At 46.8% G+C, this 17,696-nt stretch overlaps 1 protein-coding gene across 1 annotated transcript; it reads left to right on the top strand.

Moving 5' to 3' along the window:
• The first annotated feature begins 430 nt into the window (after positions 1–430).
• nherf4a (NHERF family PDZ scaffold protein 4a) lies at positions 431–17,299 on the top strand. Its single transcript, XM_036964873.2, has 11 exons — positions 431–652; positions 1,798–1,980; positions 2,136–2,197; positions 2,375–2,586; positions 6,947–7,151; positions 14,263–14,399; positions 14,555–14,762; positions 15,088–15,284; positions 15,557–15,775; positions 16,060–16,284; positions 16,382–17,299. Exons 2-11 carry the CDS (start codon positions 1,967–1,969, stop codon positions 16,412–16,414), a joined length of 1,512 nt encoding a protein of 503 aa, XP_036820768.2. The 5' UTR covers positions 431–652; positions 1,798–1,966; the 3' UTR covers positions 16,415–17,299.
• The last annotated feature ends 397 nt before the right edge of the window (positions 17,300–17,696 follow it).

Raw genomic sequence — 17,696 nt, 5'->3', positions numbered from 1 at the left:
TACTTTTTTGCTCTTGCCACAATATAGAGAAGTAATGTGCACTTTGATTCAATGAATTGAAGATCACCCATGAACTTCAAAGTCCAAATCAATGTCATTACAGTATGTCTATTTTGAAATGAATTACATCAGGTTTAGAATGGACAATGATCTACTCAAGGTACCCGCACCAACACATTGAAACCAGAGGGCTAACCTAGATCCTCATAGAATTTCCAGATAGGCTCATTGCTGTTTTCGTCTCATTGTGCCACTAATCAACCACCAACGTTTTGAACCATTCTTTCACCTGCAGTGTAGCACCCATGACCCCCAGTGGCCTTAACAGTGTAGTCAATATTGTCAAATTGTTGGTATCAGCTTAAAGTTGTTTAAGCTCGTAAACCATTTTATGACAGCACTTATCTAAGAAACCTGGGGAGTGTTCAGTGTTGTGATGGGTTACCAGGTCTGGTCACAGGTTAGCTAAACATTAAGCCCTAGGAGGCCTAGTGTTGTGGTGGAGGAAGAAAGAGTTACCGTCTCAAATGCTGACATACAGAGGAATCTTAACGTCACAATCTGCTGTGTACCTTGCACCTCCACACAACCTCAGGCAGCCAGGAGGACGTCCAGACACAAGGACAGACAGCAGCCACGAGGTGCACCGCGGGTAAGAGTCTGTTTTTCTACATCTACACACAACAAGGACAAGAGGATATAATGTTCAATGTATACGTTTTGGCGCAAGGCCTTTCCCAAGACCAGTCTCCATTGTTGTCTATGTCAAGACACAGACATGCTTCTACGTTTCACAAGGCATGGTCTTGCTTCAGAACTCGAACGAGTGCACAATATGAGATTTGTATATTCAAATAGCATTTTGCATTACAATAGCCTTGTGAGTGTGTTCTAAAGTGTGTTTAATCATTGGTGATTAAAGGTAGCCTTCTGTCTTGTGTGACAGTGCTACGAAGTAACTTGTTTGATTCTAAAATGAAAATGAAGACAGTACTGTACATTTTTGTGTTTTTTTGGGGATGAATAATGAATTGTTAACTGCTACCCCCTCAGCATACATGAATATGCTAGCCTACATTGACTGCTGAACCCAAAATAAACATGTTGATAGTCAACATACAACATCGCCAGTCCTTTCTAGGTCTACCTATAATAGAAAAAAGGCAGCCTTCCTTTAATAAAAGCCCTGTAATAAAAGCTGTCCGGTCCCTCCACAGCTAGAATAATGACAGTCAGCAGATAGCTGGGAACATGACACTGCAGATATCACCACTAACAACCTGACAGCCTGCACAGACCTCTCCTTGCCAAGAGGTTGAATGTGGGTGTGTGTGTGTGTGTAACAATCGAGCAGGAAGGGAAGGGATGAATTCTGTATGCAAATAAGAAATGGAAATGCTTGTATAAGGACTGGCATGCTGGGGCGTGTGAGTGTGAGTATCCTCCTCATCCTAATGTTAGTCATTAGGCCAGGTTAGGATATTCATGAGGAAAGACTAAGCCAAACCTTAGAATGACATTACAGTAATAAGTCATGAATGACTTGACTGTGCCTATCAAATGCTATGCTGTGACATGGGTCGCAAGTTTTTTTCTCTCACTACGATTAATTCATCAAAGTAAACCGTAAGGACATTTACTGTACAGCTAAACATAGAAAAATGGAAGGGCTGGATGCTGGAGAGACGTTAAATATTTGAGCTAATGATCACCTTTGATTGTGTCCGGACAGGGCATGGGGAACACACAGAAAGTATTCACACCCCTTGACTTATTCCACATTTTGTTGTGTTACAGCCTAATTACTTTCTGAAGGCACCGGATTTCATTTGGAGATGAGTAACCTGGATGTTTGGACCAAGGACACACAGCCACAGGGAGAAGGTCATTCCTGGAATCATTACTGCAGAGAAAACAAACTTGAGGGATTTTTCTTTTTTCTGTCAGTCTAGGTCTTGAGGATGCAATGGAATTTCCAAGGTAAGTTTTTTTAGTTTTTGTTTTGATGGCTACTAATTGGACTAGAGACAATTGTCATAATACAAAATAAGACATTATCGAATATGTCCTTAACACACATCCTTAAAGCCAATTCATGTTTAAACATTGACTTTTTTATTTTCCTTACTCAAAAGATTCACCTTCAATCCGAAAGAGGGGATCGACAATCCAGCCTTGATCATCTCAGACGACCCGGGTAAGGTTTGAGAACGAACACATCCAAAATCATCCATCATTTCCCCCCAACGCATGGAAGATGGTCTGACGAACAATAGTTCATCAATCATAGTAATCAAGATAAACCTGACTTCTTTAGGTATCCACACACAATGCCCATGCTATGTCAATGGCAGTGTTTTGTCTTGCCCTCCAGAGCCAGACCCCAGTCCGGTACCCCGCCTGTGCCAGATAAAGTGCAAAGAGGGCCAGAGTTTTGGCTTCCATCTGCGAATGGAGAGGAGCTGCCGGGGCTATGTTGTCCGCCAGGTGGATCCGTGGAGTCCTGCAGCGCTCAGTGGGCTCAGGGACGGGGACCGTGTGCTGGAGGTCAATGAGGAATTTGTCGACAACATGGAGTTCCCGAGGGTGAGAACCAGACGTACCGTTATGTCAGTGGAATCACTGTGCACACATTTCTTAAAGCTTTGGCACACAGATGTGAGTTCTGTATGTAATGTGCGTCTGCTTCATCGCATGTGGGTCAGAACCAGACTTTAAGAGATCTGAGAGAACCTCTTCTCTTACAATGTCTCCGACAGTGTCCTCTGCAAATAAAGCTGCCACACGCTACATAAAGCTGCCACACGCTACATAAAGCTGCCAAACGCTACACAAAGTTGCCACACGCTACATAAAGCTGCCACACGCTACATAAAGCTGCCACACGCTACACAAAGCTGCCACAAGCTACATAAAGCTGCCACACGCTACATAAAGCTGCCACACGCTACACAAAGCTGCCACATGCTACATAAAGCTGCCACACGCTACATAAAGCTGCCACACGCTACACAAAGCTGCCACATGCTACACAAAGCTGCCACACGCTACATAAAGCTGCCACACGCTACATAAAGCTGCCACACGCTACATCCGACAGTGTCCTCTGTAAATAAAGCTACCACACGCTACATAAAGCTGCCACACGCTACACAAAGCTGCCACACGCTACATAAAGCTGCCACACGCTACACAAAGCTGCCACACGCTACATAAAGCTGCCACACGCTACATAAAGCTGCCACACGCTACATCCGACAGTGTCCTCTGCAAATAAAGCTGCCACACGCTACATAAAGCTGCCACACGCTACACAAAGCTGCCACACGCTACATAAAGCTGCCACACGCTACATCTGACAGTGTCCTCTGCAAATAAAGCTGCCACACGCTACATAAAGCTGCCACACACTACACAAAGCTGCCACACGCTACACAAAGCTGCTACACGCTACATAAAGCTGCCACAGGCTACATCCGACAGTGTCCTCTGCACATAAAGCTGCCACATGCTACATAAAGCTGCCACTCGCTACATTCGACAGTGTCCTCTGCACATAAAGCTGCCACACGCTACATCCGACAGTGTCCTCTGCACATAAAGCTGCCACACGTTACATCCGACAGTGTCCTCTGCACATAAAGCTGCCACACGTTACATCCGACAGTGTCCTCTGCACATAAAGCTGCCACACGCTACATCCGACAGTGTCCTCTGCACATAAAGCTGCCACACGCTACACAAAGCTGCCACACGCTACATAAAGCTGCCACACGCTACATAAAGCTGCCACACGCTACATCCGACAGTGTCCTCTGCAAATAAAGCTGCCACACGCTACATAAAGCTGCCACACGCTACACAAAGCTGCCACACGCTACATAAAGCTGCCACACGCTACATCCGACAGTGTCCTCTGCACATAAAGCTGCCACATGCTACATAAAGCTGCCACTCGCTACATTCGACAGTGTCCTCTGCACATAAAGCTGCCACACGCTACATCCGACAGTGTCCTCTGCACATAAAGTTGCCACACGTTACATCCGACAGTGTCCTCTGCACATAAAGCTGCCACACGCTACATCCGACAGTGTCCTCTGCACATAAAGCTGCCACACGCTACACAAAGCTGCCACACGCTACATAAAGCTGCCACACGCTACACAAAGCTGCCACAAGCTACATAAAGCTGCCACACGCTACATAAAGCTGCCACACGCTACACAAAGCTGCCACATGCTACATAAAGCTGCCACACGCTACATAAAGCTGCCACACGCTACACAAAGCTGCCACATGCTACACAAAGCTGCCACACGCTACATAAAGCTGCCACACGCTACATCCGACAGTGTCCTCTGCACATAAAGCTGCCACATGCTACATAAAGCTGCCACTCGCTACATTCGACAGTGTCCTCTGCACATAAAGCTGCCACACGCTACATCCGACAGTGTCCTCTGCACATAAAGTTGCCACACGTTACATCCGACAGTGTCCTCTGCACATAAAGCTGCCACACGCTACATCCGACAGTGTCCTCTGCACATAAAGCTGCCACACGCTACACAAAGCTGCCACACGCTACATAAAGCTGCCACACGCTACACAAAGCTGCCACAAGCTACATAAAGCTGCCACACGCTACATAAAGCTGCCACACGCTACACAAAGCTGCCACATGCTACATAAAGCTGCCACACGCTACATAAAGCTGCCACACGCTACACAAAGCTGCCACATGCTACACAAAGCTGCCACACGCTACATAAAGCTGCCACACGCTACATAAAGCTGCCACACGCTACATCCGACAGTGTCCTCTGTAAATAAAGCTACCACACGCTACATAAAGCTGCCACACGCTACACAAAGCTGCCACACGCTACATAAAGCTGCCACACGCTACACAAAGCTGCCACACGCTACATAAAGCTGCCACACGCTACATAAAGCTGCCACACGCTACATCCGACAGTGTCCTCTGCAAATAAAGCTGCCACACGCTACATAAAGCTGCCACACGCTACACAAAGCTGCCACACGCTACATAAAGCTGCCACACGCTACATCTGACAGTGTCCTCTGCAAATAAAGCTGCCACACGCTACATAAAGCTGCCACACACTACACAAAGCTGCCACACGCTACACAAAGCTGCTACACGCTACATAAAGCTGCCACAGGCTACATCCGACAGTGTCCTCTGCACATAAAGCTGCCACATGCTACATAAAGCTGCCACTCGCTACATTCGACAGTGTCCTCTGCACATAAAGCTGCCACACGCTACATCCGACAGTGTCCTCTGCACATAAAGCTGCCACACGTTACATCCGACAGTGTCCTCTGCACATAAAGCTGCCACACGTTACATCCGACAGTGTCCTCTGCACATAAAGCTGCCACACGCTACATCCGACAGTGTCCTCTGCACATAAAGCTGCCACACGCTACACAAAGCTGCCACACGCTACATAAAGCTGCCACACGCTACATAAAGCTGCCACACGCTACATCCGACAGTGTCCTCTGCAAATAAAGCTGCCACACGCTACATAAAGCTGCCACACGCTACACAAAGCTGCCACACGCTACATAAAGCTGCCACACGCTACATCCGACAGTGTCCTCTGCACATAAAGCTGCCACATGCTACATAAAGCTGCCACTCGCTACATTCGACAGTGTCCTCTGCACATAAAGCTGCCACACGCTACATCCGACAGTGTCCTCTGCACATAAAGTTGCCACACGTTACATCCGACAGTGTCCTCTGCACATAAAGCTGCCACACGCTACATCCGACAGTGTCCTCTGCACATAAAGCTGCCACACGCTACACAAAGCTGCCACACGCTACATAAAGCTGCCACACGCTACATAAAGCTGCCACACGCTACATCCGACAGTGTCCTCTGCACATAAAGCTGCCACACGCTACATCCGACAGTGTCCTCTGCACATAAAGTTGCCACACGTTACATCCGACAGTGTCCTCTGCAAATAAAGCTGCCACACGCTACATAAAGCTGCCACACGCTACACAAAGCTGCCACACACTACATAAAGCTGCCACACGCTACATCCGACAGTGTCCTCTGCAAATAAAGCTGCCACACGCTACATAAAGCTGCCACACGCTACATAAAGCTGCCACACGCTACACAAAGCTGCCACACGCTACATAAAGCTGCCACACGCTACATCTGACAGTGTCCTCTGCAAATAAAGCTGCCACACGCTACACAAAGCTGCCACACGCTACATAAAGCTGCCACACGCTACATCCGACAGTGTCCTCTGCACATAAAGCTGCCACATGCTACATAAAGCTGCCACACGCTACATTCGACAGTGTCCTCTGCACATAAAGCTGCCACACGCTACATCCGACAGTGTCCTCTGCACATAAAGCTGCCACACGTTACATCCGACAGTGTCCTCTGCACATAAAGCTGCCACACGTTACATCCGACAGTGTCCTCTGCACATAAAGCTGCCACACGCTACATCCGACAGTGTCCTCTGCACATAAAGCTGCCACACGCTACATCCGACAGTGTCCTCTGCACATAAAGCTGCCACACGCTACATAAAGCTGCCACACGCTACATTCGACAGTGTCCTCTGCACATAAAGCTGCCACACGCTACATCCGACAGTGTCCTCTGCACATAAAGCTGCCACACGTTACATCCGACAGTGTCCTCTGCACATAAAGCTGCCACACGTTACATCCGACAGTGTCCTCTGCACATAAAGCTGCCACACGTTACATCCGACAGTGTCCTCTGCACATAAAGCTGCCACACGCTACATCCGACAGTGTCCTCTGCACATAAAGCTGTCACACACCATTCTGGCTGGGACAAGGCTTACCTACTTGGTCTAAACAGAGTCTTTGTTTCGTAGCTGCAGCATGTTCTGCTCTGATTGACAGGTGGTGCAGAGAATCCAGGCATGTGGGCTGCATCTGTTCCTGCTGGTTCTGAAGGGGGAGGAGTATAAGGAGGCGCTGGCCCAGGGACTGGACATCCAGGCTCTGACCAGGGCTTACCGAGGGGAGACATGTTCCCGGCCCAGGCTGTGTCACATCACCAGAGACCCTGTCTTAGGTCTGGGAATCAGCATCATCCCCATTGAAGGTAGCTATGAGTTATTCATTCCGTAATCTTTTTTGGCAGATGATTTGCTAAACAGTAGGAAGGAGAGCGGGGGAGACGGGAAGGCAGATAAGGGTCGAGTCAAATTTGAGAAACGGCGGACTGTGGAATTGAACTCAGGTTATCAACCTAGGTTGATTTAGGGTTAGTCGAGAGACGGTCAAGAGATGTTTGCCACTCAATCAAACTCTGGCATCTTTCTTATCTTTTCAATATCAAAATCTTGTGCAGAGTTAACGTAAATGTTAAGGCCTGCATAGTATGATTATGAGACTGAAAATATTTGGCATGGGCCCTGAGCTGCACCATTGAGAGCATCTTGACTTCGCTCTTAGAAAATAGGGTTCCAAAAGGGTTCTTTGGCTATCCCCATAGGAGAACCCTTTTTGGTTCCAGGTAGAACCCTTTTCTGTTCCAGGTAGAACTATTTTGGGTTCCATGTAAAACCCTCTGTGTAAAGGGTTATACCTGGAACCAAAAGGGTTCTTTCTACCTGGAACCAAAAAGGGTTCTCCTATTCTACAACTAGATTGGAGTCCACCTGTGGTAAATTCTATTGATTGGACATCGTTTGGAAAGGCACACACCTGTCTATATAAGGTCCCACAGCAAAAACGAAACCATGAGGTCGGAATTGTCCGTAGAGCTCTGAGGCTGCCACACCCTGATCTATTTCACCTGTCTTTGTGCTTGTCTCCACCTCCCTCCAGGTGTCTCCCATCCCCCCATTATCCCTATACCTGTGTTCTCTGTTTTTCTGTTGCCTGTTCGTCAAGCCTATCAGTGTTTTCCCCCTTGCTCCTGTCTGTTTCTAGTTCCTGTTTTCTAGTTTTCCCAGTTTTGACCATTCTGCCTGCCCTGATCCTAAGCCTGCCTGCCGTTCTGTACCTTGTCACATCACACTGGATTATTGACCTCTGCCTGCCCTAACCCTGAGACTGCTTGCCGTTCTGTACCTTTTTGGATTACCGACCTTTGCCTGCCTTTGACCTGTCATTTTTCCTGCCCCCTGATCTAGTAATAAATAATGTTACTTCGACACTGTCTGCATCTGGGTCTTCCATAAAACGTGATAGCAAGAACTGGCCATGACTGACCCAGCAGACTCGGACCAGTTCAGCAACACCATCTCCTCCCAAGGAGCCACCATTGGAAGGCACGAGGAGTTGCTTTGTGGTCTTATGGAAGGGTTTCAGACCTTGGCCGAACGCCATGACCAAGTGTTGAACGCATTGCTGGAGCAATTCTGTGGGGTTGTTTGTTAGGCAGCCTACCACGACTGTAACCTCCCAGCACTTCAGTAACCTGGCTGTTAGCAGCAATGCCTCCCCGGCCACCCCAGTTTACTGGGAAATCTGCTTAACTCCCCCGGAATGATTGAGAGTCGAGCACTTGTCAGGCATTTCTTGCTCAGTGTTCCCTCATCATCGAGCTGCAACCCTCCTCCTTCCCCTCGGACCCCTCTAAGATAGCGTACCTCGTCACGCTAATGTCTGCGAGGGCTCTCGCCTGGGCAATGGTAGTATGGGAACAACAGTCTGGAGGAGTTCGTGGCGGAGGTAAAGAAAGTTTTCGATGCTCCATTGTCCGGGAGAGAGGCTGCCCAGAAGTTACTCTAGCTTCGGACTTCCGCAGTGTGGTAGCAGACTACGCGGTGGATTTCTGCACGTTGGCAGCTGAGAGTGCCTGAAACCCGGAAGCATTGTTCGACATGTTCCTGCACAGTTTTGGAGGAAGTAAAGGACGAGCTTGCAGCCTGGGAACTACCGACGGAGCTTGACTCGCTCATGGCCTTGACCATTCGGATTGATGGTGACTATGGGAATGAAGGAAGGAGAGGAGATTCGATTCCACCTCACCTCCGAGGCATCCCGGAAGTTCCCGATGGCTCTGTTACCGAGAGAAGCTAAGGTTACCCGAGTTCCCCCGAGAGTCTCCGAAGTCTGCCGATTCACCTCTTTCCGAGCCAATGCAACTAGGCAGAGCTAGGCTGTCTCCAGCCGAACGGCAAAAAGGCTTCACACTAAGAGTTGCCTGTATTGTGGGACTACTGGTAATTTTGTCTCCACCTGTCCACTAAAAGACCAAGCTCACCGGTAGGAGCGAGTACTCTGGTGGGCCATACGGATAACTTTTCCTCTCCTCGTACTCGCATCACATTTTCATGACATTTTACTGTGGGGGATCGAAATCGAAATCTCTCCGGGTGCTCATCAAGGACCGATGAGTGCTTTATGGACGCTACCTTGGAATCGGAGCTGGAAATCCCCACTCAGCCCCTCTCCATTCCCATGGAAGTTAGAGCAGTGGACGGGCACTCTATAGGTCAGGTTACCCACAATGCCACCCCCATCAACCTATGTGTGTCAGGGAACCACAGCGAGACGATCCAATTCCTGCTCATTAAGTCTCCTCAGGTTCCTGTGGTGTTGGGATTCTCTTGGCTCCAGTGACACAATCCCATCATAGACTGGACTGCTGGTGACATCATGGGCTGGAACCCGTTCTGCCATGCTCAATGCCTGAAGCGCAGTCTGCCCCGGGACGTCTTCCTAGGGGCTCGGAAGTTGTTCCTTACCTCTCCGCCATTCCCGCGGAGTACCTGGACCTCAGGGAGGTGTTCAGTAAGGCCCGGCCATTTTTCTTCCGCTGCACCGACCCTATAAATGCAGGATTGACCTTCTCCCAGGCACCACTCCGCGCCTGGGACGGAGACCAAGGCTATAGAGACATACATTGAGGATTCCCTAGCTGCAGGGTTCATCTGTCCTTTTCCCTCCCCTGCCGTCACAGGGTTCTTCTTTGTGGAGAAGAAGGACAAACCCTGCGCACGTGCATCGACTACCGGGGCCTCAACAACATCACGGTGAAGAACCGCTACCTGCTACCACTCATCTCCTCAGCTTTCAATGCGTCTCCAGGGGGCCATGTTCTCCAAGCTGGACCTATGGAACATCTACCACCTGGTGTGGATACGGGAAGGGGATGAGTGGAAGACTGCCTTCAACACAACCAGTGGTCACTATGAGTATCTGGACATGCATTTTGGCCTTACCAACACCCCAGCTGTGTTCCAGGCTCTGGTTAATGATGTTCTTCGCAACACGTTGAACCGGTTTGTCTTCGTCTACCTCGACGACTTCCTCGTCTTCCCCGCTCCGGCCAAGGACACGTGCTCCACATCTGACAGGTTCTCCAACGCCTCCTGGAGAACCAGCTTTTTGTGAAAGCAGAGAAGTGAAAATTCCATCGCTCCACATCTCCTTCCTGGGTTAAATCCTCACTGCAAGGAGTGTACAGAGGGAGAGAATTAGAGGGAGCATGCTTAAATTTACATCGGATAAGATAGGAGAAATATTCCAAATATAACAGACTGACCCTAGCCTGCCGACACAAACTATTGCAGCATAAATACTGGAGGCTGAGACAGGAGGGGTCAGGAGACACTGTGGCCCCGTCCGACGGTACCCCTGGACAGGGCTAACCAGGCAGGATATAACCCCACCCACTTTGCCAAGGCACAGCCCCCACACCACCAGAGGGATATCTTCAACCACCAACTTACTACCCTGAAACAAGGCTGAGTATAGCCCATAATGATCTCTCCCACAGCACGAACCCGGGGGGGTGCCAACCCGGACAGGAAGACACGTCAGTGACTCAACCCACTCAAGTGACGCACCCCCCCTAGGGACGGCATGGAAGAGCACCAGTAAGACAGTGACTCAGCCCACGTAATAGGGTTAGAGCCAGAGAATCCCGGTGGAGAGAGGGGAACCGGCCAGGCAGAGACAGCAAGGGCGGTTCGTCGCTCCAGTGCCTTTCCGTTCACCTTCACACCCCTGGCCCAGACTACACTCAATCATAGGACCTACTGAAGAGATGAGCCTTCAATAAAGACTTAAAGGTTGAGACCGAGTTTGCGTCTCTCACATGGGTAGGCAGACCATTTCATAAAAATGGAGCTCTAAAGGTGTTTGCTTAGAAATTCTAGGGACAAGGCCTGTGTCTTGTGACCATAGCCTACGTGTAGGTATGCAAGGCAGGACCAAATTGGAGAGATAGGTAGGCGCAAGCCCATGTAATGCTTTGTAGGTTAGCAGTAAAACCTTGAAATCAGCCCTAGTCTTAACAGGAAGCCAGTGTAGAGAGGCTAGCACTGGAGTAATATGATCATATTTTTTGGTTCTAGTCAAGATTCTAGCAGCTGTGTTTAGCACTAACTGAAGTTTATTTAGTGCTTTATCCGGGTAGCCGGAAAGTAGAGCATTGCAGTAGTCTAATATAGAAGTGACAAAAGCATGGATGAACATTTCTGCATCATTTTTGTACAAAATGTTTCAGATTTTTTGCAATGTTACATAGATGGAAAAAAGCTGTCCTTTAAGTAGTCTTGATATGTTAATCAAAAGAGAGATCAGGGTCCAGAGTAACGCTGAGGTTCTACACAGTTTTATTTGAGATGACTGTACAACCATCATATTAATTGTCAGATCAAACAGAAGATCTCTTTGCTTCTTGGGACCTAGAACTAGCATCTATGTTTTGTCCGAGTTTAAAAGGAGAACATTTGCCGCCATCCACTTCCTTATGTCTGAAACACAGGCTTCCAGGGAGGGCAATTTTGGGGCTTCACCATGTTTCATTGAAATATACAGCTGTGTATCATCCGTATAGCAGTGAAAGTTAACATTATGTTTTCGAATGATATCCCCAAGAGGTAAAATATATAGTGAAAACAATAGTGGTCCTAAAACGGAACCTTGAGGAACACCGAAACTTACCAGTTGATTTGTCAGAGGAAAAAACATCCACAGACACAAACAAATATCTTTCCGACGGATAAGATCTAAACCAGGCCTGAACTTGTCCATGTAGACCAATTTGGGTTTCCAATCTCTCCAAAAGAATGTGGTGATCGATGGTGTCAAAAGCAGCACTAAGGTCTAGGAGCACGAGGACAGATGCAGAGCCTTGGTCTGACGCCATTAAAAGGTAATTTACCACTTTCGAGTGCAGTCTCAGTGCTATGATGGGGTCTAAAACCAGACTGAAGCGTTTCGTATACATTGTTTGTCATCAGGAAGGCAGTGAGTTGCTACGCAACAGCTTGAAGGTTTAGAGACCATTACTATTTTCATGAATGTTTCAAGAGATATAGGATTAAAAAACTTGAGTGTCTCCCTTGATCCTAGGTCTTGGCAGTGTTGTGGAGACTGAGGACAACTGAGCTTTGGAGAAATATGCAGATTTAAAGAGGAGTCTGTAATTTGCTTTCTAATGATCATGATCTTTTCATGGAAGAAGTTCATGAATTCTTCACTGCTGAAGTGAAAGCCATCCTCTCTTGGGGAATGCTGCTTTTTAGTTCGCTTTGCGACAGTATCAAAAATAAATGTTCGATTGTTCTTATTCTCCTCAATTAAGTTGGAAAAATAGGATGATCGAGCAGCAGTGAGGGCTCTTCGATATCGCACAGCACTGTCTTTCCAAGCTAGTCGGAAGACTTCAAGTTCGGTGGAGCACCATTTCATTCCAATTTTCTGGAAGCTTGCTTCAGGGCTCGGGTATTTTCTGTATATCAGGGAGCTAGTTTCTTATGGCAAATTTATTTTAGGGGTGCGACTATATCTAGGATATTAAGCAAGGTTAAATGTAGTTCCTCAGTTAGGTGGTTAACCAATTTTTGTACTCTGACATGGAGAGAGTCTGGAAGGGCTTCTATGAATCTTTGGATCGTAGCACGGCTTTTCCTCTGTGGAGATGGGAGAATCTTCCAGAAGGACAACCATCTCTGCAGCACTCCACCAATCAGGCCTTTATGGTAGAGGGGCCAGACGGAAGCCACTCCTCAGACAGCCCGCGTGGAATTTACTAAAAGGCACCTAAAGACTCACAGACCATGAGAAACAAGATTCTCTGGTCTGATGAAAATAGATTAAACTCTTTGGCCTGAATGCCTAGCGTCATGTCTGGAGGAAACCTTGGACCATTCCTACAGTGAAGCATGGTGGTGGCAGAACATCCTGTGGGGATGTTTTTCAGCGGCAGGGACTGGGAAACTAGTCAGGATCGAGGCATGGATGAACGGAGCAAAGTACAGAGAGATCCTTGATGAAAACCTGCTCCAGAGCACTCAGGATCTCAGACTGTGCGAAGGTTCACCTTCCAACAATTCAACGACCCTAAGCACACAGCCAAGACAACGCAGGAGTGGCTTCGGGTCAAGTCTCTGAATGTCCTTGAGTGGCCCAGCCAGAGCCCGGACTTGAACCCTATCGAACATCTCTGGAGAGACCTGAAAATAGCTGTGCAGCAACACTCCCCAACCAACTTGACATAGTTTGAGATGATCTGCAGAGAAGAATGGGAGAAACTTTACATAAACAGGTGTGCCAAGCATGTAGCATCATACCCAAGAAGACTTGAGGCTGTAATAGCTGCCAAAGGTACTTCAACTAAATACTGAGTAAAGTATTTTAATACTTATGTAAAGGTAATATTTCTGTTTTTTATTTGTATTAAATTAGAAAAAATGTCTAAACCTGTTTTTGCTCTGTCATTATAGGGTATTATGTGTAGATTGATGAGGGAAGAAAAAAATATTTAATCCATTTTAGAATAGGGCTGGAACCTAACAAAATGTGGAAAATGTCAAGGGGCCTGAATACTTTCCGAAGGCACCGTACATACGCTAACACACACAGAACACACACATGCATATTGACGCCACACACATACTGTACACTCACACATAGACACACTTTTCACATACCCTGCTTCTACTTTATTTATTATCTATCCTGATTGCCCAGTCACTTTTACCCCTACCTACACGGACATAATTAACTCAACTACCTCGTACCCCTGCACATTGACTCGGTACCTTGTACATAGCCTCTTTATTATTATTTTACTGTTATTTTACATACTTTTTTTAACTCTGCTTTGTTGGTAAAGAGCTCATAAGTAAGCATTTCACGGTTGAGTCTACACCTATTGTATTTGGCGTATGTGACAAATAAGATTTGATTACCGAAGAGAGGATCTCTGTGGACATGTTTGTTTGTGTCTGTTTTTTTTATCTCTCCAGGTCAGAAGGGTCAATACATGTTGAGCACAGTAAGTGAGGGTCCTGCAAAGAGGGCAGGGGTGCGTAGCGGAGATAGACTGGTGTGGATCAACGGTGCCATGGTATCAACGCTCACCCATTCAGCTATCAGTAAAATGGTAAGCATACAGACCCTCCTTCTCGGAACTGCTCTTGGTAAACAAACCCACATGGCAGATGTGTGTGTGTGTCTTAGTATGTCTGTGAGTGTGTGTGTGCACGTGCTAGCATGCTCCTCACTTCTCCCTCAAGTTTATCTCTGTGTACTGCTCAGGTGAAGAAATGTAGCGTCCATGTGACCGTCCTCGTCATCGACAGAGAAAGTGAAGCGAGCTACGTCCGACGGAAACTTCCCATCTTGCCGATCATGGCCGGCTCTCACAACCTGCCACACAGACCCACAACGATGCATCTGGTCCAGGGGTCAGATGGATATGGCTTCTTATTACGACAAGAGAGGTTGACATCAGGGGGGCCTATTGGTGAGAATGATGCACACATACAGCACACACACACACACACACACACATCATCTAACAATACACCTTTTTTTGCTAGAAACTTCCATTTGTTGTAAGTATGCACGACCATGTTACAAGCACCTACTATGACCACCTTCTAATATCCTATTGTCATCTCTTAATGATCCTAACTAAATGACAGTAATTTTAAGTCCGTAGAAAACATGCTGCATAGAACACATACTGTGGACATTACAAACCTTGTAATAGGACATTAGAAGGACTTATAACAAGTTATGGACGTTATACCTGCTGGCTGAGCTGAATTGCTTGTTGTCGATTCCAGCTCACTTACTCCGTGAGGTGGATGTGGGGAGTCCAGCAGAAGAGGCTGGCATGCAGGATGGAGACTTGCTGCTGGCGGTCAATGGGCAGTCTTCGGAGTCCATGGAGCATGAGGATATTGTCAGGACAGTGAGGAAGAGTGGCAACCGGGTTAGCCTCACCACCATGCCCATACACGGAAGAGACTTTTACACGCAGGTGTGTAAGTGGACGGAGGTCATGTGCAGTTTGGAAATTAGGAGTCATGCGAGTTCTGGTGTTAGAATATTGATACTGTAGTCAGTAGGATCCTCTGAGTTTTCCTGAATTTTGTTTTTTATTGAACCTCACGAGGAAATTACAGTAAGATGATGACTATGTTAAGATGTTGCTTAGATCAATGCTGACACCAAATACAAGATTGTCTAAGAATTATGTCAACTAAAAATACCTTCCCAGTCAAAAACAGTCTATTCTGTTCCCTACCGCAGTTGGGTCTATCTCCCCTGCTATTCCATGAGGACAGTCTGCCAGAAGGGGAAGGGATGAGGAAGACACAGTCCCCTTGCACTGAGATTCAGGATGGGCTGAGTAAAAACGAGCATGGCTCACTTCCTTGTCCAAGACTCTGTGTCCTCGAGAGAGAAGAATCAGGCTTTGGGTTTAATCTGGGCTGTGTTCAACATGAGCCAGGAACTTTCATAGGCCAGGTATTCCTTTGAACATCAACAACATAACACCCTTATCATCGATCTCTCGCTCATTTATTTGTTGTAATCTCTATTATTGTTTCCTGACATAAATAGGCAATTTGAAACATCCCCAATCAAAGTTGTGCTAATGAGTAACAGCTATCATCAATCAAAAGTTCCCAATGTTGATCTGCTGTGTTGTTTTCCACATGCATTGCTATAATGAGGAAGGCAGGTGTTAAGATGGTTTGTATGAGAAATGAGTGGCACGGTTATGGCTACAGTTTTCTTTTGTCCTGCAGGTGATGGTAAAGGGCTCAGGACATAGGGCTGGGCTGTGGGAAGGGGATGTCGTTGTGGAGGTAAATGGCCAGAATGTAGAGAATGAGTACTTTGAGGACGTCGTGATGCTGATAAAGAAGTGCGAGTCGTCTTTGAAATTACTGGTTGTGGAGAGGTCAGGGTATGAGAGACTCAAACATAATGGGCTTCCAATCACTCCTGGGGTCATACTCCACAGCACTCAGGTGAGGAACACTCACACACACACACACACACACACAGATACAAATATTAATACTACAGATTGAGATAAATAATATTTATTAATCTAATACGTTGCAGGTTTTAGAGAAAACAAATGATGCTTTCTTGTGATGGAATGCTGAGAAGTGACCCAAGTCGTTATGAAGACAACATTAGGCATCTCACCTAACAGAGGATCTGGCACTGGCACAGCATCAACAACAAACAGCTGCAGTCACTCAGTCATGTCCCAATGATAACACAGTGCAGGATGAAATCAGTGAAGCTATTCCCTCTACTTCTAAATGCAACCTGAAAGAGAAGGACTGAAATAGAAGATTGGCCTGCGCTGTGTCCTAAATACCATCCTATTCCCTATATAGTGCACTACTTTTGACCAGGGCCCTATGGGGGGAGGAAAGGGTGCCATTGGGGGCACCCTTCGCTCCACATCTCCCAATCTCACATGTCCTCTTTGTCAGGACTAGAGATATGCTATGACCTGCTTCTTGCAATGGAGGATTTGCAGAGTAGATTGCACACTGTTTCAATGATTAATATCTCATGTGTATATGATGGGATACTGAAGTTCAGGTTTATTCTAAGGTGAAATCAGGATAAACAAAATAAAATGGGAAAAACATCAGTCAGGCTCAGTTGAGAATCTATGATCGTTATTGTATGCGATGATTCAAGGAGGTGCACAAAGTTTAAAGATCTATCACTAAGCACTTGACGAGCCATACAATTGCATAAAACCAGTTCAATCTACAGTATATAGCTATGCAAGTATAGACAAAATGATGTGTTGTTTATTTTGAGTATTTACATTTTTCTGCTTGTACTGTGTTGATCCTTGTTTGTGTCATCAAACAACACAATATTATAAAACGTCCATTACAAGCCGAATCCTGATAGGTAAAGGTGGAGGGAGATTCAGTGAGTATCTACAGTGCACACACAAGACCTACTTCAGCCTTTGCAGAATTTCATATTAAAGCAAATACCTAACATGGATTCTTTCGACATCTTTACCATTACACCAAGAGAGGTCTTAACCTCTTGACGAGGTCATGCAATCGCTAAGGTCGCACTCATGCATTGAGCGCAATTCAAGCTCACCAGCCTGCCATTTCCTCATCGTTACTATTTCTGCTGCAATGATCTGATGTTTAGTATAGGTTTAGTTCACCCTAGATTTAGTTGAGGCCTACTTTATCAGTCCAGACAAGGATATGCGGAGAGGAAACCTCTTTAGACTGTTGAAATAACCCCCTGGATAGTGCAATAGCTCAGCGTATGCGAACGTGGGCGGGTTTCTTAAGGGAGCATGACAGCAGCAGGAAGCTTGATAGTGAGTTTCCTGAAGTCTCACAAGGAGATGGAGACATGTCGGAGGACCGGGCGAGGAAGA

Source organism: Oncorhynchus mykiss, chromosome 27, assembly GCF_057628025.1.
Source record: "Oncorhynchus mykiss isolate SJ-2025 chromosome 27, ASM5762802v1, whole genome shotgun sequence".
Classification (NCBI taxonomy): Eukaryota; Metazoa; Chordata; class Actinopteri; order Salmoniformes; family Salmonidae; genus Oncorhynchus; species Oncorhynchus mykiss.
Note: the sequence above shows the minus strand (reverse complement) of the source record. Positions and strands in the feature narration are given on the sequence as shown.

Excerpts from the sequence above, each read along its gene's own strand:
- nherf4a (XM_036964873.2), top strand. Across the intron at positions 2,587-6,946 it reads ACAACATGGAGTTCCCGAGG|GTGGTGCAGAGAATCCAGGC; the intron begins GTGAGAACCAGA and ends TCTGATTGACAG. Across the intron at positions 16,285-16,381 it reads TCATACTCCACAGCACTCAG|GTTTTAGAGAAAACAAATGA; the intron begins GTGAGGAACACT and ends AATACGTTGCAG.